Source organism: Ostrinia furnacalis, unplaced genomic scaffold, assembly GCF_004193835.3.
Source record: "Ostrinia furnacalis isolate ACB-3 unplaced genomic scaffold, ASM419383v2 OfSCF0710, whole genome shotgun sequence".
In the NCBI taxonomy this organism is placed as follows: domain Eukaryota; kingdom Metazoa; phylum Arthropoda; class Insecta; order Lepidoptera; family Crambidae; genus Ostrinia; species Ostrinia furnacalis.
In genome coordinates this window covers 2,547,249-2,574,637 of record NW_021130949.1, presented here as the reverse complement: position 1 = coordinate 2,574,637, position 27,389 = coordinate 2,547,249, and the positions used below count along the sequence as shown (strand labels likewise).

Here is a 27,389-nt window from a genome sequence, read left to right as displayed (position 1 = left end):
ATTGTTAAATGGTTAACTTAAAAACATAATTTTCTGTTTGTGCTTTCACTAAAAACTGTAAAACTATAATAACTGCCGTACTTTTAGTTAAAAACTATTTTTTAAGCCGGTACACACCTACTGACTCGTCAATTACTGGTCATTTTCTTACTTTTTCAAGTTTTGATACCTATCAATATTTTTTATTAACATACTGAAATGTAAATATGATATTTTTATTCAATAGGGAACAAAAAACAAGTAATAAGCGGTAAATAAAACACCATATTTAACGAATACCGAAATTTTCTTTCCTTCGCGCGCGATAATTCTTCTTTAAACACTCTCATTGTAATCTTATCAGAATAGCTGCCGAATAACGAGCATTACATAATTTAATACGCCAATTTACATCTTGTTTAGACTAATATTAAGCCTCATTTTCACTGAAGAAAAGAATGTATTTCGTGGATTTGGCTGGCGTCGCAGTTTCTACGCCTTTACGTTCTTCTCTTTTGGTCACAGTTTGGATAGCTTCCAGATACGGCAAAACCACCGTGTGCTGATGGAATGTAGTTTATTTCTATAAATGAACTCCAGTATACCTTGCAATATAGGCTTTGTTAAAATATTGTAGAGTTTAAAATATTGTAGTTAATCAGCTGCTGATTTACAGCAACATTAAAATCATCGACAACAGATTTAACAACAAATATTACATTTTCGGATGTTAATGTTACGAGTTACCTAACGAGTTATACATACCTACGAGTTATAGCCTCATCATCATCATCATTTCAGCCACAGGACATCCATTGCTGAACATAGGCCTCCCCTAATGATTTTCATATTGACCCGTTGGTAGTGGCCTGCGGTAGTGATACCCTACTAGTTACTCGTGTACTTCTCCTGACAAAAGGAGGTTAATGGTAAGATCAGTGTACTTAGCGTCCCGATCAAAGGTGCAGTTCGTAATACTTACCTACTTTAACAAAAAATGGTTCCCGCTGAAAACCAGCTTCTCGACATGGCGCTTGTTAAGTCGCGAATATAGCTGAGCGGACGCCTCTTCAGCATAGCTTGTACTTAGTTTAATGTTATATGTACTGTATTTTTATTTTATTTTCTATGCTGAATAAAGTATGTATTCTTATTCTTAAAAATGTTACTGTACCAGCAGCTGAATTCCAATTTCGTTAAAAATCAATGATAACATTGACAATAATCAACAATTCAAGGACATACAAGCCGGGCCAGATTGTGGGGGGTGCACGGACGGATCCCGTGCGAAGTGACGTGAAGCCCGCGCGATGGCGGGATGACGTCACGCCCGCTCACGCGCAGTCGGTGCACGCAGCCTACGAACCCGTGGAGGTTGGCGCCGGATAATCTGGAGAAGAACGGCTGTGTTACCAGTAGAAATGGCTGATGAGTTTAGTGAATTTTTACTTCTCGTCTGGTAGAGGTATAAGTACCGCCACAGAATAATAACTTATGTAGGTACTGTACTACTGGCTACTGCTACTGGCCAAAAAAGGTACAGTGGCCACAAACGGGGTTTAAACCCTACGTGATGATGATCGATTTATCTGCAGCTTTTTCTGTATACCTAACTGTATACATATGTGAAACTTAACTTCAACTCAAATATTTAGGTGAAGTAATTATATGACACCGCAGCATAAAAAAAAGTCAGAACTTGCCTATAAGATGACTAACTCTATACGAGTATGTGACGCTGAATCGAATAATATTATGATGGTTATTATTACGTCATAAAACATAACGCACCTCGTAACATTTTCAGGTGGATGGCCGACGTAGATGAAAGGGTCGACGTCTAGCGAAGTCATCCGACCCGGCGCCGACCCTCTCGCCGTGGCCGAGCCGACCCGCAGCATTGCGTCTTTCTTGTATCTCCTCGCTGACACCTTCGAGCGGCCGTCTATCTTCACCTTCCCAGAGTGCAGCTCTGCTGGTCCACTCCCCGAGTCCCATCGCAAAACAGCCCTCTCCCCGACGTAACCCAGCCACAAATGGTCCCGCGTCCCTGAAGCGCTCACTAGCGCCCCTGTCCCGCAAACAGCAGACACCTCCGCCCAAATATCAAAACGCTTCGCCGGCAACCTAGTCCGAGCCGTCATCCTCGCGCTCCCATCAAACAACGGCACCTTATACATATCAGATGACTCCTCCACAAACTCCTCGTACAACAAATAATCCTCTTCCACCTCATTCGTCAGCTCTTCCTCCTCAAAATCAATCTTTGGCTTCGACTTCGGCACACAGCTCGGCTCATCTCTATCTTCGATAACGAAACTCTCTGCGAATTAATTGTAATATCTTAAATTGAAATCTTAGATTAAAGTGCCATTATCTACTAATTAACGATCGGTGCGGAATCTACTGTCTAGCTCATAATCTAGCGGTATCCGACCGGCGGGAGGATGTCGACGCAGCTTAGCTCGGGGTCGGGGCTGTCGGGCTTGCCGCTATCGCTGGTGTCTACGGAAGCGTCGGTGAACTGGAGAGAGTTGGTGGAAGAGTGTTCGGAGTGTTTTAGTATCGATACGGGTTCTCTGATTGGTGATGGGCGTCGTTTTGTGCGGGGAGGGTCGGCTGAGCGGGTACCTCGCCTGACGTGGGGGGTTTCTTCTGCGCAGGGTCCGAAGGCCTGGGCGACGACGTCGGACTGGGTGCGGCAGGCGTGGGACCTGAGGTGGCAGGTGGAGAGGTAGGTGCGGCCGTCGCTGCCGCATACTGAGGGCCCGTCGGAGGGCGGGCACTCGGTGGCGCCGCACTCGCAGGTCGCGAGCCCGCTGCGGACGACGCAGTAGGCGCCGAAGTAGCACGTCATGCGGTCGCAGTTGGTGGCTGGCAGTTGGGTCGACTCCGCTGTAGGCAAGACATAAGAAATAAAAGCAAAGCAAATAAAAAAAAATACTCAAAAGACACAAATTTCAGACTTCCTTGTACTAACGAAGTAAGCATTCGTAAAGGCGTGTGGTCTATGCCGGGCTTGCACAAGCAGTGACCGGTCATCTACTCGCAGTTCTCGCGTCAAAGCGCGGCTCTGCCATATTTAAACCTTACTCAAATGATACAAAGTTCAAAATGCTACTAAACGGTCGAAGCAGCCGTTAGGGCCGAGCGTCTGCTCGTGGTTGGAGCACACGATGCACTTCTGCCCCTGGATGCCGGGCTTGCACATCTCACGTCAAGGCGCGCCTCTCCCCTGTATAATAATAAACCTTACTCTAAAGACACAAAGCTCAAAATGCTACTAACGGTCGAAGCAGCCGTTAGGGCCGAGCGTGTGCTCGTGGTTGGAGCACACGGTGCACTTCTGTCCCTGGATGCCGGGCTTGCACACGCAGCGGCCGGTCATCTGCTCGCAGTCTTCGCGAACTGAACCGAACGCCGAGCAGCCGCATGCTGGAACAAAATAACTTGGATAGTGCGGGAGGGCCTTTATATTTTGTAGGATGTTAATGCGGTAAATGTGTAAATTCGGCACTGCACAGAACACTCAATCATCATCATCATAATATCAGTCATGATGTCCACTGCTGAACATAGACCTCCCCCAACGATTTCCATAATGACCGGTTGGTAGCCTTCCTGCTACCTTTATGAGGTCGTCGGACTCAAGACAGACAGAAGACTCAATATCATTATGAATTAATGCCAATATTTTATTCTGATGTTTACTGTAAAGTTTCAGCAAAATTAGTTCAGTAATTTCTGCTCAAGAGTAGCAAAGAAATATTTCGTGATTTATCCTCATAAACTTTCACGTACTAATAGAAACCCTACAAATAATATTATTAAGACTTTTTTAAAACAAAACCTTCACCAGAGCCGTTTTCACCATCAATCCCTAATTTTTAAGTGACCCCTATGAAAACAAAATTCCTGTTACATATTTGTTGCCATATGGGTCACTTAAAAATTAGGAATTGGTGGTGAAAACGGGCATAAGTCAATCATAATTTATTTTGTGGTTTTAAAAAGTGTCATAAAACTGGCCACTATTTTAATTTAATTTTACTCACGTATACACCCAGTATGCCCCGTCCCAATCCTCGGCAGTCCCCAATATCCAGGCTCACATCTATCACACTTCAGACCACCAACGCCCGGCCTACACACGCACTGGCCGCTTTCGTCGCATTGCTCGGATACGGAACCCAGCCTATGGCACCCGCACTGCGAAGGGCACCCCACGCCGCCGGGCCCTCTCGCAGGAGTGACCCCGTCGGAGCAGCAGCCGTGCCACGACTCTTGGCACCCCTTGGTTTCGACTAGGCCTTTTTCTGGAACAAAATGTGCCGTAAATTATGACTAAAGTTACAGTTGGTTTCCCTCAAAAACTAAATAAAAACCAAAAGTCACCTATAACTTTTTCAACTCATTTTGAAACAACAATAAAAAATCTGTTCTAACTCAAACATCGATTCATGACTTGAATCTACCTTTGAGTGTCATTTTAGAAACATGCAGAAATGACTTTTCGAAACCAATCTTTACAACATCTAAACTTCACCTCTGTTGATGGTCATCATACCAATACACCGTTTATTAACATTAATATCTATGTACTAACGGCCACAGTTCGCTCTCATCAAATGGTGATTCTTTGCGATAAAACAAGACGACATGACCGGAAATGGATAGCTGAAACTGTGGCCGATAGTGCCTCATAACCAAGAAAAACCAGAACAAAAGAAAGTACCTTTTCTGCAACACCGAGCTGCCTTTGCAGTATGATGACAGTAGCTGCCAACAGGACAGTCTTTCCGGTGAGGGCCCCCGCCGCAATCCAATGGACGCCCATCAGAGTCCATAACAGGCTCGTCATCGCCACACGGCCTGAACTGCAAAGCAATAACAGTGGTACTAATAACCAAATGACCATGGAACTTTATATTTATGGATGTCACGTAAAAAAACTGTATCTAGTGCAACCAAAAATCTATTTTGAAGATTAGCGGGGAAATTTTGCATTCAAGGTGAAAGTAAAATTTTAACACTCGGAATTTCGTAATCGCCTTCATCATCAACATCATCATTTCATTCATTTGCTCACTGCTAGTCGATTTAAGCTTCATTCATTAAGCCGCTACCAGCTATCTTCTTGAGTTACTCATAAATACAGGACTCTTGCCGAGACGTGGTTTTGATTTGAGAACCACTTTGGTTCTTCAAAAACGTATTTTTAGCAAAACTTTCTGGTCAATACCTCTAACCCTCGACACAAAGGCAGCGGTCGCAGCCTCAAGTCTTCCTGTCGCCTGCAAGCTTCTAGCTTCATGTGGCACAGTGTAGGGTACAATCGCAAGTCTGATGCACACACTGGGGCTGACGACGCAGCCGCAGCCGCTGCGGCGGCGCAGTCAAATAAGCAGGCACATCTGGTAAGAATAATGGGTTTTCAANTCGCAGGTAGCCAGCCCGCTGCGGACGACGCAGTAGGCGCCGAAGTAGCACGTCATGCGGTCGCAGTTGGTCGCTGGCAGTTGCGTCGACTCCGCTGTTAACAAAACATTTACGTTTACTTTAGAAGGAAAATAAAAACCTTACTCAAAAGATACAGAGTTCAAAATGCTACTAACAACGAAGCAGGCGTTAGGGCCGAGCGTGTGCTCGTGGTTAGAGCACACGCAGCGGCCGATCATCTGCTCGCAGTCCTCGCATCAAAAAACGACCTTAGGTACTCAAAAGACACAAAGTTCAAAATGCTACTAACGGTCGAAGTAGCCGTTGGGGCCGAGCGTGTGCTCGTGGTTGGAGCACACGGTGCACTTCTGCCCCTGGATGCCGGGCTTGCACACCTCACGTCAAGGCGCGCCTCTCCCATGTATAATAATAAACCTTACTCTAAAGACACAAAGTTCAAAATGCTACTAACGGTCGAAGCAGCCGTTAGGGCCGAGCGTGTGCTCGTGGTTGGAGCACACGGTGCACTTCTGCCCCTGGATGCCGGGCTTGCACACCTCACGTCAAGGCGCGCCTCTCCCATGTATAATAATAAACCTTACTCTAAAGACACAAAGTTCAAAATGCTACTAACGGTCGAAGCAGCCGTTAGGGCCGAGCGTGTGCTCGTGGTTGGAGCACACGGTGCACTTCTGCCCCTGGATGCCGGGCTTGCACACGCAGCGGCGGGTCATCTGCCCGCAATACTGGCGTCAAAACGCGACCTTACTCTAAGGACACATAGTTCAAAATGCTACTAACGGTCGAAGCAGCCGTTAGGGCCGAGCGTGTGCTCGTGGTTGGAGCACACGGTGCACTTCTGCCCCTGGATGCCGGGCTTGCACACGCAGCGGCGGGTCATCTGCCCGCAATACTGGCGTCAAAACGCGACCTTACTCTAAGGACACATAGTTCAAAATGCTACTAACGGTCGAAGCAGCCGTTAGGGCCGAGCGTGTGCTCGTGGTTGGAGCACACGGTGCACTTCTGTCCCTGGATGCCGGGCTTGCACACGCAGCGGCCGGTCATCTGCTCGCAGTCTTCGCGAACTGAACCGAACGCCGAGCAGCCGCATGCTGGAACAAAATAACTTGGATAGTGCGGGAGGGCCTTTATATTTTGTAGGATGTTAATGTGGTACATGTGTAAATTCGGCACTGCACAGAAAACTCAATCATCATCATCATAATATCAGTCATGATGTCCACTGCTGCTGAACATAGACCTCCCGCAATTATTTCCATAATGACCGGTTTGTAGCCTTCCTGCTACCTTTATGAGGTCGTCGGACTCAAGACAGACAGAAGACTCAATATCATTATGAATTAATGCCAATATTTTATTCTGATGTTTACTGTAAAGTTTCAGCAAAATTAGTTCAGTAATTTCTGCTCAAGAGTAGCAAAGAAATATTTCGTGATTTATCCTCATAAACTTTCACGTACTAATAGAAACCCTACAAATAATATTATTAAGACTTTTTTTAAAACAAAACCTTCACCAGAGCCGTTTTCACCATCAATCCCTAATTTTTAAGTGACCCCTATGAAAACAAAATTCCTGTTACATATTTGTTGCCATATGGGTCACTTAAAAATTAGGAATTGGTGGTGAAAACGGGCATAAGTCATTCATAATTTATTTTGTGGTTTTAAACAGTGTCATAAAACTGGCCACTATTTTAATTTAATTTTACTCACGTATACACCCAGTATGTCCCGTCCCAATCCTCGGCAGTCCCCAATATCCAGGCTCACATCTATCACACTTCAGACCACCAACGCCCGGCCTACACACACACTGGCCGCTCTCGTCGCACTGCTCGGATACGGAACCCAGCCTATGGCACCCGCACTGCGAAGGGCACCCCACGCCGCCGGGCCCTCTCGCAGGAGTGACCCCGTCGGAGCAGCAGCCGTGCCACGACTCTTGGCACCCCTTGGTTTCGACTAGGCCTTTTTCTGGAACAAAAAGGTACCGTATATTACGTACTAAAGGTACGGTTAGTTGTTCTCTCTCAAAATAGATAAAAGAGAAAAAATACCTACAACTTTCTTTACACATTTTTGGAAGAACACTCAAAAATTCGACTGTAACACGAACATCGATTCATTTCAGTGTCATTTTAGAAAACATGCAGAAATTACTTCGAAACCAATTTTTGCAGCATCAAAACTTCTCTGTTGATGGTCAACATACCAATACACCATTAATATCTATGTACCTACTATCTGCCACAGTTCCAGCTACCCATTTCCATTTTTTCTCTCGCTCTCATCAAATGGTGATTCTTTGCGATAGAACAAGACAACATGACCAGAAATAGGTAGCTGGAACTGTGACCGATAGTGCCTCATAACCAAGAAAAACAAGAACAAAAGAAAGTACCTTTTCTGCAACACCTAGCAGCCTTTGCAGTATGATGACAGTAGCTGCCAACAGGACAGTCTTTCCGGTGAGGGCCCCCGCCGCAATCCAATGGACGCCCATCAGAGTCCATAACAGGCTCGTCATCGCCACACGGCCTGAACTGCAAAGAAATAACAGTCATGACCATGGAACATAAGCTATGGACAATGGCACATCAAAGGAAATATTAGAGCAAATGTCTGGTGTGCTGTCATCAATAACTCATGGCAAAAATAATCACACACAACATAACAAGCGCAGCCTTGGCAATTTTGGGTTGAAATGTCTTTATGGGCGCCATTTCGTAATCATTTCAAGGCCTTATCATCACATCATTATTTCAGCCAATGACAGTCCACATCTGTCCGTCAAGAACCATCACCAAGCTGCTGCCATCTATCTCTAAACCGTTTCCTCCAACTTTCATCGAGAGTTCTATGATTACATAGGTTTTATTAGTTCACAAAACTTTCTGGTCACATACCTCCAACCCTCGGCACAAAGGCAGCGGTCGCAGCCTCAAGTCTTCCTGTCGCCTGCAAGCTTCTAGCTTCATGTGGCACAGTGTAGGGTACAGTCGCAAGTCTGATGCGCACACTGGGGCTGACGACGCGGCCGCTGCCGCTGCTGCGGCGCAGTCGAATAAACAGGCACATCTGGTAAGAATAATGGGTTTTCAATTATTAGGATGACCAAGGTTTGCACAATGAATTAGATGAACAAATAACAGTAATAAACCACTTGCAGGTCCCCACAGAAATCCAGTAGGATACAAATCACATAATTAAGAAAGAGTATGTTTTGTCACTGGTAAATGACTCTTTCGAAAACCTGGATTTGACTAGCTTTATTCGCGCTCTGCTCTCTTGCACACACCGCGGTACTGGTTACCGGTTCGCTGAAGCTCTCCGCATCCTCCTCTTTGACGGCGCAAGTACACTATGCGGGAAATTGGTCGAGACGTAATAGTGTGAACACCATTTCGGTTACTTTCTCCTTCCCTCACCCGCGGATCGCCCATACTTCAGTGTGCGATCTAGCGCTTCATCTCGGTCAATTTTCCGCATTGTGTGCGCCATGAGGATTTCATTGCTGTCAACTATTCCATTGGACATAAGAATCAAAATACTCTTAGTGGACTGACCTGGGTTGTCCATTAGCGTCGACTGCGCAGGTGGCTTCATACGCGCACTGCACTCTTGCGCATACTGCTGTACTGGTTCCTGGCTCGCTGGAACTCTCAGCAGTCTCGTCTCCAGTGCGGATTTCATTGCTGTCCACTATTCTGACTGATTTGTTCGTTCCTGAAAGATAAAATTGAACATGAAATAATAGTCTAGTAGAGTCATAGACAATCGCAGGAAAAAGGGACAACAATCGAGAAGCGACGTGTATAGGTGGTTCTCTTCTCATGCGAATCTCACAGGCCGCTTTCTGCAGAGCGCATTCATACATAAAGGGCTACTTAGAGCACATCAGGTCTTCTATGTAGCAAATACATCATAACTAACCTGCAGTAGTATTGTCGTCAGCCGAATCAGCGCACTCCCCATAGTAAGCGACGTGTATAGGCGGTTCTTCTCTCATGCGAGCCTCACAGGCCGCTTTCTGCAGAGCACATTCGTGAACAAAGGTCTGCTTCGTATTGGAACACACTGGCTCCCTCTTTATTACAAATACATCATAACTAACCTGCAGTAGTATTCTCGTCAGCCGAATAAGCACACTCCCCATAGTAAGCGACGTGTATAGGCGGCTCTCCTCGCATGCGAGCCTCACAGGCAGCTTTCTGCAGAGCACATTCATGAACAAACGTCTGCTTCGTGTTGGAGCACACTGGCTCCCTCTTTATTATAAATATATCTTAACTAACCTGCAGTAGTATTCTCGTCGGCCGAATCAGCGCACTCTCCATAATAAGCGACATGTATAGGTGGTTCTCCTCTCAAGCGAGCCTCACAGGCCGCTGTCTGCAGGGCGCACTCATGCACGAAGGTCTAATTAGAGCACATCAGGTCTTCTATGTAGCAAATACAGCTTAACTAACCTGCAGTAGTATTGTCGTCAGCCGAATCAGCGCACTCCCCATAATAAGCGACATGTATAGGTGGTTCTCCTCTCATGCGAGCCTCACAGGCCGCTTTCTGCAAAGCACATTCATGGACGAACGTCTGTTTCGTGTTGGAGCACACTGGATCCCTCTTTATTACAAATACAGCTTAACTAACCTGCAGTAGTATTCTCGTCGGCCGAATCAGCGCACTCCCCGTAGTAAGCGACGTGTATATGCGGTTCTTCTCTCATTCGAGCCTCACAGGCCGCTTTCTGCAGAGCACATTCGTGAACAAACGTCTGCTTCGTGTTGGAGCACACTGGCTCCCTCTTTATTACAAATACATCATAACTAACCTACAGTAGTGTTCTCATCTGCCGAATCAGCGCACTCCCCGTAGTAAGCGACGTGTATAGGCAGCTGTCCTCTCATACGAGCCTCACAGGCCGCTGTCTGCAGGGCGCACTCATGCACGAAGGTCTAATTAGAGCACATCAGGTCTTCTATGTAACAAATACATGATAACTAACCTGCAGTAGTATTTTCATCAGCCGAATCAGCGCACTCGCCATAGTAAGCGACGTGTATAGGCGGTTCTCCTCTCATGCGAGCCTCACAGGCCGCTTTCTGCAGAGCACATTCGTGAACAAACGTCTGCTTCGTATTAGAACACACTGGCTCCCTCTATATTTTAATAAATTCATCATAACTAACCTGCAGTAGTATTCTCGTCAGTCGAATCAGCGCACTCGCCATAGTAAGCGACGTGTATAGGCGGCTCTCCTCTCATGCGAGCCTCACAGGCCGCTTTCTGCAGAGCACATTCGTGAACAAACGTCTGCTTCGTATTAGAACACACTGGCTCCCTCTCAGCATCGGCGCAAGGAGTAGCGCACGCGCAAGCGCCGCGCGCACACCACGTGCCGGCCGGGCATTGGATGCCGGCGCAGGATTCTGTGGAATGAACCTTATTTAGTGAGGATAGAGGTGATTTTTATAAATTTGGAACCTTTTTCGTAAAAAATAAAATTTGATGGCAATGCACACGCAACCGCTACATGCATACCAGCGCCAGGGCATTGGATGCTGGCGCAGGATTCTATGATAATCTTAAGGTAAAAGTGTTAAAGATATTTTTATTAGTTTGGAAAAAAAATCATAAGGTTCAAAATAGCAATAAGCTCGCCTTTTTGTACAGAACATTGTTGTGTGTGCAATAAAGTTTTTAAATAAATAAAATATGGTGAAAATAAAACAGCTCTCAGCAGATAAATGCTCGTCACTTTATGGTCTTATTGATTCGTTCGTTTCAACCAAATGACGTCCACTGCCGGACAAAGGCCTCCCCGAAGGATTTCCACAACGACCGTTCTTGCGCGCCCACATCCAGGCACCATGGTTTTATTTAGTCTGAGTATTTTCATACTATTATTGCTATGCAAAACACATCACTCACCGCAGGACCCCATATGCTTGATATGCAGCCTCCTCTTCTCGCGGCACGCTACGTCGCGTAATGCGCACACGCTGCTATACGTCTGGTTGTCGTTGCCACACACTTCTTCGGTCTCCTGGCAAAAACAAAACAATATCAATTACATACAATTTTATGTCAATATTCCAGAATCAATTCTTAACTTGGTCCTTAAATTCAAGAAAATTTATCAATGAGGCGGAAAATTAAGTAAATTATGTTTCCCAATGCTTACAGTGCCTTCTTCGCAGTGCTTGGGGCAGACGCAGCTCGCTTCCGAAACACCGTCGCTCTCGCAAACAGCGTAGAACTCGCACTTCTTGTTTTCGCAGCCGTCTGACGAAAAAAAATACGTTTTGAGAATCACAAATGGCACACACGGGCGCGAGCTCCTTGGAGCAGTTTAGCTCAGTACAGTACAGTCAGTACAAAGGTATGGGAACAGCACGGCAAGGTATTTTTTGTTACGTCAAATGTCAGCTAGACTTCAGTGGGTCTAGACAAAGTGCAAATTATTATCGCAAACCAGTCGAAAAGTGGTCGAAAAGCCCCTTTTTTGTATGGAGTTTTGACGGATTCGATTTTCGATTCGATCAAAAAGTGCGTTTTGTCTAGGGGGGCAGATATGTATGCTCTGTCACGTCATAATATGTCAAAATCACCCCTCCAGTGGGTCTAGACAAAGTGCAAATTATAATCGCAAAACAGTCGATAAGTGGTCGAAAAGCCCCTTTTTTGTATGGAGTTTTGACGGATTCGATTTTCGATTCGATCAAAAAGTGCGTTTTGTCTAGGGGGCCTGTGCCGCTCCCATACCTCAGGCACTGTCTGCGTTTGAGCGTCATTATGTCTTACTGCAGGGCCCGTCGTATAACACCTGCACGTCGCGGCGGTGCCTGGAAGACTCCAGCTGCAACTTGCAGCGGTTGCCGTACGAGATGCCGTAGGAGCCGCACACGGGAGCGAACTTGTTGGAGCAGCGCGGGCTAACAATAGTAGAGCTAATAATAATAGTTAAAGCGTCATCATGACTTACTGCAGGGCCCGTCGTATAAGACCTGCACGTCTCGGCGGTGCCTGCAAGCCTCCAGCTGCAGCTTGCAGCGGTTGCCGTACGATATCCCGTCGGAGCCGCACACGGGAGCAAATTCGTTGGAGCAGCGAGGGCAGCGACAAACGCCGCGCCCGCCCGTCGCTACGCACTCGCCGCCGTGGGGGCACACGCGGCCCGCGCAGACGCCGTTTGAACCTGGCAGTTAAAAATCATCTAGCAATAATTGTCAAAATGCATAGCATGGCTTCAGCCTGCCCTGTAGAGCCCGGAAAGTTTTAGTTACATATTGGCTGTCTTCTAAGAATTCTACATAACCTGCAGTATGGCTGCTCCAACGCAGCAAAAGCGCGTCTAACTGATGACTTTAGAAGGTACACCCTACCCTTGTTGTAGACTTCGTTCGTTTCCGCCAAATGACGTCTACGTCTGGACAAAGGCCTCCCCGAAGGCTACTGTTAGACTCTATGTAAGAAACCACTGATTCTAGAATAGATATAGGCTGTAGCATGGCTGTAGTCTTGAGTGAGAATTATGCCGCAGGCACAGCACGCGCCCCAATAGGTAGATAGTTCGCGGCCTAGCAAGCACGCGACGCGGCGCAGCTCGCACTCGCTGTCGTGCGTGCGCGCGTTGGTCCCACACACTGGCCCCAACACTCCACCGGCTTGCGACACCTGTACAGTAGTGCAAGGAGTCATACCGCAAGCGCCGGCGTGCAACACGCGTAGTTCGCGGCCTAGTAGACACGCGGCAGGCGCAGCTCGCAGTCGCAATCGTGCGTGCGCGCGTCGGATCTACACACTGGCCCCAACACTGCACCGGCTTGCGACGCCTGTAGTGTAAGGAGTCATACCGGCAAGGAGTCATATTGGAGTCATACCGCAAGCGCCGGCGTGAAGCGCGCGCAACTCGCGGCCTAGCAGACACGCGGCGCGGCGCAGCTCGCACTCGCTGTCGTGTGTGCGCGTTTCGGTCCCACACACTAGCTCCAACACTGCACCGGCTCGCGACACCTGTACAGTAGTGCAAGGAGTCATACCGCAAGCGCCGGCGCGCAGCGCGCGTAACTCGCGGTCTAGCAAGCACGAGGCGCGGCGCAGCTCGCACTCGCTGTCGTGTGTGCGCGCATCCGAGCCGTAACACTGCACCGGCTTGCGACACCTGTACAGTAGTGCAAGGAGTCATACCGCAAGCGCCGACGTGCAGCGCGCGCAGCTCGCGACCTAGCAAGCACGCGGCGCGGCGCAGCTCGCACTCACTGTCGTGCGTGCATGCGTTGGATCCGCACACAGGCCGCAGCGCCGGCTCGCGACGCCTGTAGTGCAAGGAGTCATACCGCAAGCGCCGGCGTGCAGCGCGCGCAGCTCGCGGCCTAGAAAACACGCGACACACTCGCTATCGTGTGTGCGTGGGTCGGAGTCGCAAACTGGCCGCAACACTGCACCGGCTCGCGACGCCTGTAGTGCAAGGAGTCATATTGGAGTCATACCGCAAGCGCCGGCGTGCAGCGCGCGCAACTCGCGGCCTAGCAGNAGCGAACTGGTTTTAGCAGCGCGGGCTAACAATAGTAGAGCTAATAATATAGTTCAAGCGTCATCATGACTTACTGCAGGGCCCGTCGTATAAGACCTGTAGGTCGCGGCGGTGCCTGCAAACCTCCAGCTGCAGCTTGCAGCGGTTGCCGTAGGATATCCCGTCGGAGCCGCACACGGGAGCGAACTCGTTGGAGCAGCGAAGGCTAACAATAGTAGGTAGAGCTAGCTAGTAATAATAGTTAAAGCGTCATCATGACTTACTGCAGGGCCCGTCGTATAAGACCTGCACGTCGCGGCGGTGCCTGCAAGCCTCCAGCTGCAGCTTGCAGCGGTTGCCGTACGATATCCCGTCGGAGCCGCACACGGGGGCGAACTCGTTGGAGCAGCGCGGGCTAACAATAGTAGAGCTAATAATAATAGTTAAAGCGTCATCATGACTCACTGCAGGGCCCGTCGTATAAGACCTGCACGTCTCGGCGGTGCCTGCAAGCCTCCAGCTGCAGCTTGCAGCGGTTGCCGTACGATATCCCGTCGGAGCCGCACACGGGAGCAAATTCGTTGGAGCAGCGAGGGCAGCGACAAACGCCGCGCCCGCCCGTCGCTACGCACTCGCCGCCGTGGGGGCACACGCGGCCCGCGCAGACGCCGTTTGAACCTAAAAGAGATTTTTTAATTATTGTAGCAAGGGAAATATAGGCAAAATGCTCATCATAAATTATATCCTCGCACTGCAGCAGCGCACTCCCTGCAATGTGTAACCATTTTGGCGACATCTATCGACGCGCAACTACAGACTGTGGCAGCCTTCAACCAATAGATGGCGTCGCGGTATCAGAGCTCTCTTCCCAGACAAGCATTATAAATAACCGAGATGGTAAACAACCGAACCTTGGTCCCCGAGCACAACACCCGCTCGAAAGGAAACAATTCCACCTTAGCTTCCTTATGTGGTTGATCATCAAATCCCACCCAATCCCAATGCAGCAAAGCTGAAGTGGTACATATCGCAGTGGTAGTGTAGTACTGTAGACTGGGTGTCCTACCTATCGCAGTGGTAGTGTAGTACTGTGTACAAGTCTCACTCAATGTGGGATACATTGAGTGAGACTTGAGACTTAGTGCTGTGTGAATCTAGGACTCTATCAGGCTGCAGCCTATAGTCATGCATGCGCGTATATAGCGAGGGGTTGGGTGGTCGGCGCCAATCCTAGAATAGTTGAATGCGCACTCCAGAAAATCTGAGAAAATGTCATACCGCAAGCGCCGGCGTGCTGCGCGCGCAGCTCGCGGCCTAGCAAGCACGCAGCGCGTCGCAGCTCGCACTCGCTGTCGTGCGTGCGTGCGTCGGATCCGCACACAGGCCGCAGCGCCGGCTCGCGACGCCTGCAGTGCAAGGAGTCATAATGGAGTCATACCGCAAGCGCCGGCGTGCATCGCGCGCAACTCGCGGCCTAGCAGACACGCGGCGCGGCGCAGCTCGGCCTCGATATCGTGCGTGCGCGCGTCGGAGCCGCACACTGGCCGCAACACTCCACCGGCTTGCGACGCCTAAGTGCAAGGAGTCATAATGGAGTCATACCGCAAGCGCCGGCGTGCAACACGCGTAGTTCGCGGCCTAGTAGACACGCGGCAGGCGCAGCTCGCACTCGCTGTCGTGCGTGCGCGCGTCGGATCTACACACTGGCCCCAACACTGCACCGGCTTGCGACGCCTGTAGTGCAAGGAGTCATATTGGAGTCATACCGCAAGCGCCGGCGTGCAGCGCGCGCAACTCGCGGCCTAGCAGACACGCGGCGCGGCGCAGCTCGCACTCGCTGTCGTGCGTGCGCGCGTCGGAGCCGCACACTGGCCGCAACACTCCACCGGCTTGCGACGCCTAAGTGCAAGGAGTCATAATGGAGTCATACCGCAGGCGCCGGCGTGCAGCGCGCGCAGTTCGCGGCCTAGCAAGCACGCGGCGCGGCGCAGCTCGCACTCGCTGTCGTGCGTGCGCGCGTCGGTCCCACACACTGGCTCCAACACTGCACCGGCTTGCGACACCTGTACAGTAGTGCAAGGAGTCATACCGCAAGCGCCGGCGTGCAGCGCGCGCAGCTCGCGGCCTAGAAGACACGCGACACACTCGCTATCGTGCGTGCGCGCGTTGGTCCCACACACTGGCCCCAACACTCCACCGGCTTGCGACGCCTGTAGTGCAAGGAGTCCTAATGGAGTCATACCGCAAGCGCCGGCGTGCAGCGCGCGCAGCTCGCGGTCTAGCAGACACGCGGCGCGGCGCAGTTTGCACTCGCCATCGTGCGTGCGCGCGTCGGTCCCACACACTGGCCGCAACACTGCACCGGCTTGCGACACCTGTACAGTAGTGCAAGGAGTCATACCGCAAGCGCCGGCGTGCAGCGCGCGCAGCTCGCGGCCTAGCAAGCACGCAGCGCGTCGCAGCTCGCACTCGCTGTCGTGCGTGCGCGCGTCGGAGCCGCACACGGGCCGCAGCACCGGCTCGCAGGCCGGGGGGCAGGCGCAGACCGCGCCCCCGCCCTCCACGCGGCACTCAGCGCCGTGGCGGCATTCCACCTCCGCGCACGGGTTTACCCCTATGATAAAATACTTGCTTGTAAACCAAATAAACTATTATGAAGATTAAATTCCCTATTCTTCTTGTTACAGTCAACTTCTTCCCATATTCCACAGCGCCGTGACGGCATTCTACCTGCGTGCACGGGTTTACCCCTACGATAAAGTCGGTATTATACTTGCTAGTAATCAAATAAGCTACGATGAAGAATCTCCTACTCTTTTTGTTACAGTCAACTTTTACCAATATTCCACAGCGCCGTGGCGGCATTCACCCTCCGCGCACGGGTTTACCCCTACGATAAAGTCGGTATTATACTGCTAGTAATCTAATAAGATATTGTGAAGATTCCCTATTCTTCTTGTTACAGTCAACTTCTACCCATATTCCACAGCGCCGTGGCGGCATTCCACCTGCGTGCACGGGTTTACCCCCACGATAGTCGGTATTATACTGCAAGTAATCTAATAAGATATTATGAAGATTCCCTATTCTTCTTGTTACAGTCAACTTCTACCCATATTCCACAGCGCCGTGGCGGCATTCCACCTGCGTGCACGGGTTTACCCCCACGATAGTCGGTATTATACTTGCAAGTAGCCCAATATTTAAAAATCTTCTAGTCTTCTTGTTACGGTCAACTACTATCTTCCACTTTACATTAACAGCAGGATAGATTAAAAACGGCAAACAAAAAATATTATTTTTGGCGCCCAACATGGTGGAGATAGAAACTTTTATTTTAACAAGCTCAATGTTGCAGTGAGGGTTTTAACTAAGGGGTCATCCATAAAGTACGTCACACGTAAAGAGGGGGGGAGGGGGTTGACAAAGTGTGACATGGTGTGACAAGGGGTGGGAGGGGTCCTAAGTTTCGTGACATCACATTTCAATTGTTTGAAATATTTGATATAATGTTGATTTCATAAAAAAAAATACTTAATTTAAATGGAAATAAGACTAATTTCGGAACTGCTGTTAATTTAATAATTTTCGATGTGAAATTGCAAAACATGTTACGTCNCAAGCCCTAGTCGGAGCCGCACACAGGCTCCAACACTCCACCAGCTTGCGACACCAGTACAGTAGTGCAAGGAGTCATACCGCAAGCGCCGGCGTGCAGCGCGCGCAGCTCGCGGCCTAGCAAGCACGCGGCGCGGCGCAGCTCGCACTCGCTGTCGTGCGTGCATGCGTCGGATCCGCACACAGGCCGCAGCGCCGGCTCGCGACCCCTGTAGTGCAAGGAGTCATACCGCAAGCGCCGGCGTGCAGCGCGCGCAGCTCGCGGCCTAGCAAACACGCAGCGCGTCGTAGCTCGCACTCGCTGTCGTGCGTGCGTGCGTCGGATCCGCACACAGGCCGCAGCGCCGGCTCGCGACGCCTGTAGTGCAAGGAGACATACCGCAAGCGCCGGCGTGCAGCGCGCGCAGCTCGCGTCCTAGCAAACACGCAGCGCGTCGCAGCTCGCACTCGCTGTCGTGCGTGCGGGCGTCGGTCCCACACACTAGCCCCAACACTGCACCAGCTTGCGACACCTGTACAGTAGTGCAAGGAGTCATACCGCAAGCGCCGGCGTGCAGCGCGCGCAACTCGCGGCCTAGCAGGCACGCAGCACGTCGCAGATCGCACTCGCTGTCGTGAGTGCGCGCGTCGGAGCCGCACACGGGCCGCAGCACCAGCTCGCGACGCCTGTAGTGCAAGGAGTCATAATGGAGTCATACCGCAAGCGCCGGCGTGCAGCGCGCGCAGTTCGCGGCCTAGCAAGCACGCGGCGCGGCGCAGCTCGCACTCGCTGTCGTGCGTGCGCGCGTCTGAGCCGCACACGGGCCGCAGCACCGGCTCGCAGGCCGGGGGGCAGGCGCAGACCGCGCCACCGCCCTCCACGCGGCACTCAGCGCCGTGACGGCATTCCACCTCCGCGCACGGGTTTACCCCTACAATAAGTAAATACTTGCTAGTAATCAAATAAGCTATGATCTTTTTGTTACAGTCAACTTTTACCAATATTCCACAGCGCCGTGGCGGCATTCACCCTCCGCGCACGGGTTTACCCCTACGATAAAGTCGGTATTATACTGCAAGTAATCTAATAAGATATTATGAAGATTCCCTATTCTTCTTGTTACAGTCAACTTCTACCCATATTCCACAGCGCCGTGGCGGCATTCCACCTGCGTGCACGGGTTTACCCCCACCATAGTCGGTATTATACTTGCAAGTAGCCCAATATTGATCAAAAATCTTCTAGTCTTCTTATTACGGTCACGTACTATCTTCCACTTTACATTAACAGTAGGATAGATAAAAAACAGGAAACACAAAAAAAAAATATTTTTTGGCACCCGACAATAAAAGTTTCTCTCTCCACCATGTTGGTGGAGAGAGAAACTTTTATTTTAACAAGCTCAATGTTGCAGTGAAGATTTTAACTTCAACTGTTTTTAGGGGTTCTAATAAAAACATACGTATTTTCGACAGACAAAGACAAAGTCAAAGTCAAAGTTTTTTATTCAGTACTTAAGGCCCTTTCCAGGACGCATAAACACGTCCCAAAAATAGCACCACCACTTCATGACAACATATATGGGCTGGTACTGAGAAGGAGTGACGAAAGAAACTTAGGAAAACTTCGGTTATGTTATGATCAACTTTACACTTTTTACATCAACAGAAAGATTTAAAACGACACGAAAAAAGTTGGCGCCGAACGTGTGACTGGCAACCTTTATTTTACACTTATTAAAAAAAGGTACCATACCTGAACTGCACTGCCCTTTGAATATGATCTTCAACTGTTTCCTGGCGCGACAGGACTCGCGGTGCATTTGGCACTCGTTGGAGTAGGTCTTCCCGTCGGAAGCGCAGACGGGCGAGAACTCGAGGGGACAGGGCTCGGCGCAACGGCAAGATGGCGCCCGGCGCTCGTCTAGTTGGCACACTTCTGGGTCTGGGCAGGTCACTCCAGCGCAGGGGTCTAAGAAAAATCTAAGCTGTATTGTACCTATTCTTATCTTAACAATTTAAAAGAAATAGAGCACTAAGAAATTAGTAGGAACTGTAGGAAGGGAACGACCACACAATAAGGTGGACCGTCAACCTCATAAAGGTAGCAGAAAGAAGCTCGATGCAGGCCGCTACCGATCAGGTCATTATGGAAATCATTGGGGGAGGCCTATGTACAGTCAGCGTAAAATACTTCGTGACACCCAAAGTAGCCAAAAAATCCGCAACACGTCTTTGTTACAATTGGAATAAGGTTGCGTTGTCAACTTTTTGGGTCACTTTGGGTGTCACGAAATATTTGACGCTTACTGTTTTTCTTGATCGCGCAGTAACAGCACTAAGAAATTAGTGGGAAGGGAACGACCACACAATAAGGTGGACCGTCAACCTCATAAAGGTAGCAGAAAGAAGCTCGATGCAGGCCGCTACCGATCAGGACATTATGGAAATCATTGGGNGAAATTCGTGTGACGTACTTTATGGATGACCCTAACAACTGTTTTTAGACGTTCGATTCTAATAAAACCATACGTATTTTCGACAGATAAAGTTTAAGTCTTTATTCAGTAGGTACTTAGGCCCTTTCCAGGACGCATAAACATGTCCCAAAAATAGCACCACCACTTCATGACAACATATATGGGCTGGTACTGAGAAGGAGTGACGAAAGAAACTTAGGAAAACTTCGGTTATGTTGTGATCAACTTTCCACTTTTTACATCAACAGAAAGATTTAAAACGGCTCTAAAAAAGTTGGCGCCCAACGTGTGGCTGGCAACCTTTATTTTATAGGTACTTATTAAAAAAAGGTACCATACCTGAACTGCACTGCCCTTTGAATATGATCTTCAACTGTTTCCTGGCGCGACAGGACTCGCGGTGCATTTGGCACTCGTTGGAGTAGGTCTTCCCGTCGGAAGCGCAGACGGGCGAGAACTCGAGAGGACAGGGCTCGGCGCAGCGACAAGATGGCGCCCGGCGCTCGTCTAGTTGGCACACTTCTGGGTCTGGGCAGGTCACTCCAGCGCAGGGGTCTAAGAAAAATCTTAGCTGTATTTTATTCTTATTTACGTTTTCAAAAAATAAAACTGAGCACCGAGAAATTAGTGGGATGTAGGACATACGAGGATAAGAGGTGGACCGTCAACCTCATAAAGGTAGCAGGAAGGCGCTGGATACAGTCCGCTACCGATCAGGTCATTATGGTTATCATTGGGGGAGGCTTATGTACAGTCAACGTAAAATACTTCGTGACACCCAAAGTGGCTAAAAAATCCGCAACACGTCTTTGTTACAATTGGAATAAGGTTGCGTTGTCAACTTTTTGGGTCACTTTGGGTGTCACGAAATATTTGACGCTGACTGTTTTTCTTGATCGCGCAGTAACGCACCATCCAAACTTAGCCTAAGAGTCACATGAGTAAAACAAACAAGAAACTCACCACACTTCCCATAATATTTGAACGTAATATTAGTGTTGGAGTCGCAAGCAGCTCTGCGCATCTCACATTCGCCGGGGTAGTCCCTGGCGTCGCTTGCGCACAGAGGCCTGGAGCCCTCGTGGTCTCCGTAGCTGGGACAGGACGTGGGACACTCGCAGTTGTATGCGTGGCCATCGGGGGTCGGCCGGCAGAGCGCGCCCGGCCCGCAGGACACGCCGCGACAAGGGTCTGGGACGTCTGGTGGGCAACAATTAGGAAGATATCAAAGAAAAAGACGTTACTTAACTAGGAATCGCTTGGCCTGCGACTAAAAATGTCTGTTTAGTGACAAATCAAATAGTTTCTTTCTTTCGAATGTGATACTACAGTCGGCGAAAACCGCCGCGGCGCATATCGCAAATGGTCGCTTAATAACTGGCGCTCTTCTAGAAGATCCCTCTTATATTTCGACAACAATTTCGATAAACAGTAGGAAATAAATATAATGTTATCCATTCCCATCAGATTAGTACGAGTATGTTTAAAAAATTATGCTACACGTTGGGCGCCAAAATTTGTCACTATTATTGTGCGGAAAATTAAAGGGATATAAGATATAAATAATGTCGTACACATTCACCACCGGGAAAAAGACCGCAGAACCTTTCTCCATCTGCACACGCCAAACACTAAATATGTAATGCTATATGTATAGTAAACTATGACTATCTTACATGCTGGGGAAGAGATAGCACCCGCTGGTGGGACAAAGTCTTACCACTGGAAGGAAGATAGTAGCACCCACCGGTGGGAAAGTCTTACCGCTAGGGCAGAGATAACACCCGCTTGGGGACAAATTCTTACCACTAGGGAAGAGATAGCACCTGCTGGTGGGACAGTCTTACCACTGGGGAAGAGATAGCACCCGCTGGTGGCTGCCACTAGCAACGCCAGCTGTGCCAGCCGGGCGGGCAGCATGGCGCGGCCGGGCCGCCGCCTCCGAGCCCCTTTACCACCATCACACATCGTACCCCGGGAGACAGCCCATTGCTGTAGGAGAAACGATCCGTCAATATTCATTTCAAGGTTGTTAAAAAACATNACGTCTTTGTTACAATTGGAATAAGGTTGCGTTGTCAACTTTTTGGGTCACTTTGGGTGTCACGAAATATTTGACGCTTACTGTTTTTCTTGATCGCGCAGTAACAGCACTAAGAAATTAGTGGGAAGGGAACGACCACACAATAAGGTGGACCGTCAACCTCATAAAGGTAGCAGAAAGAAGCTCGATGCAGGCCGCTACCGATCAGGACATTATGGAAATCATTGGGGGAGGCCTATGTACAGTCAGCGTAAAATACTTCGTAACACCCAAAGTAGCCAAAAAATCCGCAACACGTCTTTGTTACAATTGGAATAAGGTTGCGTTGTCAACTTTTTGGGTCACTTTGGGTGTCACGAAATATTTGACGCTTACTGTTTTTCTTGATCGCGCAGTAACGCATCATCTAAACTTAGCATGAATATAACTCACCACACTTCCCATAATATTTGAACGTAATATTAGTGTTGGAGTCGCAAGCAGCTCTGCGCATCTCACATTCGCCGGGGTAGTCCCTGGCGTCGCTTGCGCACAGAGGTCTGGAGCCCTCGTGGTCTCCGTAGCTGGGACAGGACGTGGGACACTCGCAGTTGTATGCGTGGCCATCGGGGGTCGGCCGGCAGAGCGCGCCCGGCCCGCAAGACACGCCGCGACAAGGGTCTGGGACGTCTGGTCAACAATTAGGAATATCTAAAAAATAAAGTCTAAGATCTAGACGAACACTGCGCTTGGCCCGCACCTAACAGTTTCTATTTATTTAGCAGGCGGTCGCTAACTAACTGGCGCTCGTCTAGAACATCCCGCTAATTATATTCAGCCAACAATTTATCGGTAGACCACAGGTACATTATTTGTTTACCGCTAAACAGCTTTCCAAGTAGGTATTTAAAATAGGCACCTAATCCTAAACAAAATGTTATCTTTCCATCAGACAAGTATTTAAATAATCACTTTACACGTTGGGCGCGTGTCCTACACGTTGGGCACCAGTCCTGTAACACGCTGGGCGCAAGACTTACTCGTTGGGCGCCAGTCCTATATTAACCACTATTAAGTATTGTGTGGAAAATTAAAGGGATATAAATAATTTCGTAAACATTGACCACCGGGAAAAAGACCGCAGAAGACCTTTCTACATAGCACTGCACACACCATACACTAAACATGTAGTGCTACGATACTAATGACTGTCTTGCCGCTAGGGCAGAGATAGCATCCGCTGGTGGGACAGTCTTACCACTGGGGAGGAGATAGTAACCGCTGGTGGGACAAAGTCTTACCACTGGGGAAGAGATACTCGTAGCATCCGCTGGTAGAACAAAGTCTTACCACTGGGGAAGAGATAGCACCCGCTGGTGGCTGCCACTAGCAACGCCAGCTGTGCCAGCCGGGCGGGCAGCATGGCGCGGCCGGGCCGCCGCCTCCGAGCCCCTTTACCACCATCACACATCGTACCCCGGGAGACTGCCCATTGCTGTAGAAGAAACGATCCGTCAATATTCATTTCAAGGTTGTTAAAAAACATAGTTTGGTTCACTTATACATGTGACACAAAAATGTAGATATTTGCTATGTATACTATTACCTTCATAATTAATTAGCAGTGTACGATTATAATTAATTAATTATTGAATTATTTCGTCAGCTGATCAATCGAACGAATAGCTACGAAATCTTTACAATATGCCAGGCCAAATCAAAACAAACACGAATCAAAGCAATAAATTGATTCTAAGTTTCATTTTGTTGACTGAATTTCGGGAAGGCTAGTTAATAAAGCCATAGAACGACATCCGCAGTCAAGTAAAAATATCAAATGATAGCTAATCCCGATCGATAAAAGCATACAGGTGTCATAGGATTGTAAATTAAATTATGTGCATAGAATGGTGTAAGTACCAAATTAGAAGCAAAAGTCGATAAAGTAAACACTTACCTAACGCACATCCAGATTTAAGCACAACTTCAAAGTAATTTAACTCGATACCACAAAGGTGCAACAGTGTTCACACAATAAATAATAGGGTAAAATAGAGATTTATTGGAAACTTCCCACCCCAGAGTCGGGGGGTAACTGTTCTGCCGTCGGGACGCATTTGTCTGAATGAACCACTTCGCACATGCGCGTTAAAAATCTTTAAAATATAAGCCGACCTTTTCATAGAAGAGTGGAATGCGGTCCTTTGTGCGAGGACGAATAATTTAAATTGATACGTGTAGCTAGCAAGTAGATAAGTTACTTACACAACAGATTAAACATTTCTAAAAGCTTTCTACTTCCCGGTAAAAACGTTTCATGTTATTATGAATAAGTACCTAAGTGCTGTTTTAAGTATCACCTTAATTTGTTTAGAATTATCTAATCATTAAGTATGGATTTTAGAAACTACCTAGGGTGACGGCACCAGTAATGGACACGGCACCAATTATGGACATTTTTTTCGTTGATCGAATTTATTAAGCAACTGTCGCAACATTTTGAGCTGGCAACACTAAAATCACAATCAATAGACGTTTGGGCTATCATATTGACACACGTCACCAAAATCGGCCACTTTTTTTTAAGATAGCTGCGAAGTGAAATCTCGTTGCGCGCGGTGGTCATGAAAATCCGTTTTTACTATTGAAAACGTTAAGGAAGTGAGTACATATTTGTGCATGGTGCTATCTTGTGTTGTGTTATAATGAGATTTGATGTTATTTTTACTGAATAATAATAAATAGCAAGTAAATTGAGCTAAGTTAAAAATGTCTTATCACAACCATAAGTTTTTTCTGGGGTTTGTTCATTACTGGATTCGATATTTTATGAAATTCAGTAATGGACAAGTGTCCATGCTTAAGTTTTTAATTTATTTTTTAGTTTATTGTATTAAATGATTTAATTTGATGCACTAAACATTTGGGTTGAGTTGATATTGTAATTGCTCTTTATTTTCCAATGATGGACGATGTCCATAACTGGGTATTTTTAACTGTCCATAATTGGGTTCTTTGTTTTGTCTTAGATGGCACCAAAACAAAATTACACCCCCAAACAAATGGGGAGAGACTGTAAAGGATGGGGGAAGAGATAAGCACGGCTGCCCTCGGGTTTGATGTTCCTCGAATAACCTGGGTTACCTCCGCCATATCGAATAACAAATGATCGAAAGTAAAAATATCAAACACGTTTCATCGAAAGCTCAAAACATCGAACGATTAAAATATAGAATTTACAAAATGATCGAAATAATCTTCAAAAGATGTCAAAGTCAAAAAGTCAAAGTCAAAATTTCTTTATTTGTTTAGACTAATAAATAGTTCTTACAAATCGTCATAAAATATGCTCTTAAGGAGCCTCTACATGTCTCATAATCTTTTTACCCTACCAGCGCTTCGAGACCATCATTTGGCAAGTGCTGAGAAGAAGCGCCGCAACAAACTCAGTCACCACTGTCTGCCGGTTAATATAAATAAATAGAAATAGTAGTAGTAGGTACNGTTTCAGAGTCAAGGTAAGCATCCTAATTGTAAGCATAATAACTAATATTAATAAATATTTTTAGTTATAAAAACAATAAATTTATTTCATTCCCAAAATATTTAATAAAATATAGGTAGAACCAAGAGGAAGTCACTAGTCAAGAACCAAAAATAAACCAAAACGGACAATGGTAACTATTTTACCACCAATATTTAATAATTTGTAGTCATGAATGGATAATGGTAAATTATTTACCACCCAAAAAACTACCCCTTCCCCTATTTTTTTATAAATTTTGATCAAAAATATGAAATAAGTGACCCACAATTACCCAAAATCCACTTCAACTTTGTAAAAAAAATGCATACCAGCTCGCGTTTGAATAAGGGTTAAGTATCACCTTAATTTATTTAGAATTATCTAATCATTTAAGTATGGATTTTAGAAACTACCTACCTACTTATTGCGTAGGTATCGATTTTTTTTCCAAAATTAAATGAGAAACGAAATAAGGGCTCTTACACATTAACGAGACAAAGAGAATTTGCAACATTAGTCAAAAAACAAAATGTTACAATTCATTTTTTAATAAAAATTGTGGTGCATACTGTTCGGTACTAACCTTTATATTAATGTTTTACGGCGTTTTAAATCAAAGGTCATCTTTAATTTACTATGTCAAATAGACCTGAGCCCCGATTACGGTAATTTTTAACGTCAACAATCCAGACACGCTTCTCGATTCTGCGATACGATTGGTCGTTCAACAGCGTACGTCAGCTGTTTTGACCAATCGTATCGCAGAATCAGAAACGCGTCTGGATTGCAGACGTTAAAAGTTACCGTAATCGGGGCTCTGAACAATATCATTCACTTTTTGCATTGTCCTCCTGCTTACGAAAACGTTCATCTCCTCCTTCAGTACTCCTTTTAGATTTGTTACTCTCTCTACCAGCTTGGAACAATTGGAAACTCGATTTGACTAAAATTCCCTTGTCTGAGGAACTTTTTCTTCTCTTAACTAACATAATGTAACAGTGCTGTGCCAATGGCAGCGCGCCGTTATCCCACACTGGTAAAAAAAAGAAAGTCGTGAGATAAAATCAGGAATAAAAAGGATGTTACAATATAAAATAAAACAGGGTATTTGTAATAATACACAATATTCAACTTTAATATGTTTATTATCATGGTATATACCATTAAGACGATCCACTCTTATTACATTCAATCNACCTACTTATTGCGTAGGTATCGAATTTTTTTTTTCTCAACGAATAAGATAAATAATATTATGCTCCGAAACAAATGTCGATTTGTACAAAATAGGAGTCTGAATTATTTTATTAAACATTCCAAAAGTGGTCGAAAGTGGAAAAGTGGTCGAAAAGCCCCTTTTTAGTATGGAATTTGACGGATTCGATTTTCGATTCGATCAAAAAGTGCGTTTTGTCTAGGGGGGCAGCTTAATTTAGCAGAAACACTTGCCTATCGGGCAGGACTTACGTTATAACAAAATTAAAATGAGAAACGAAATAAGGGCTCTCACACATTAACGAGACAGAGAATTTGCAACATTAGTCAAAAAACAAAATGTTACAATTCATTTTATAAAATAAAAATTGTGGTGCATACTGTTTGGTACTAACCTTTATATTAATGTTTTCAAATCAAAGGTCATCTTTAATTTACTATGTCAAATAGAACAATATCATTCACTTTTTGCATTGTCCTCCTGCTTACGAAAACGTTCATCTCCTCCTTCAGATTTGTTACTCTCTCTACCAGCTTGGAACATTTGGAAACATGAAATCGATTTGACTAAAAATCCCTTGTATCTGAG

General features: G+C 47.2%; 1 protein-coding gene across 1 annotated transcript; it reads right to left on the bottom strand.

Moving 5' to 3' along the window:
- Window positions 1-24,313, bottom strand: LOC114349846 (agrin). The gene is made up of 17 exons (XM_028300423.1): window positions 24,017-24,313; window positions 23,410-23,554; window positions 22,513-22,749; window positions 20,376-20,591; window positions 18,276-18,488; window positions 14,425-14,637; window positions 11,629-11,729; window positions 11,376-11,490; window positions 10,634-10,873; window positions 9,011-9,170; window positions 8,351-8,522; window positions 7,846-7,987; window positions 7,158-7,418; window positions 6,387-6,533; window positions 2,611-2,874; window positions 1,771-2,302; window positions 1-1,369 (listed from the first exon to the last, which is right to left on the bottom strand). Exons 2-17 carry the CDS (start codon window positions 23,528-23,530, stop codon window positions 1,213-1,215), a joined length of 3,291 nt encoding a protein of 1,096 aa, XP_028156224.1. The 5' UTR covers window positions 23,531-23,554; window positions 24,017-24,313; the 3' UTR covers window positions 1-1,212.
- Window positions 24,314-27,389: the final 3,076 nt, after the last annotated feature.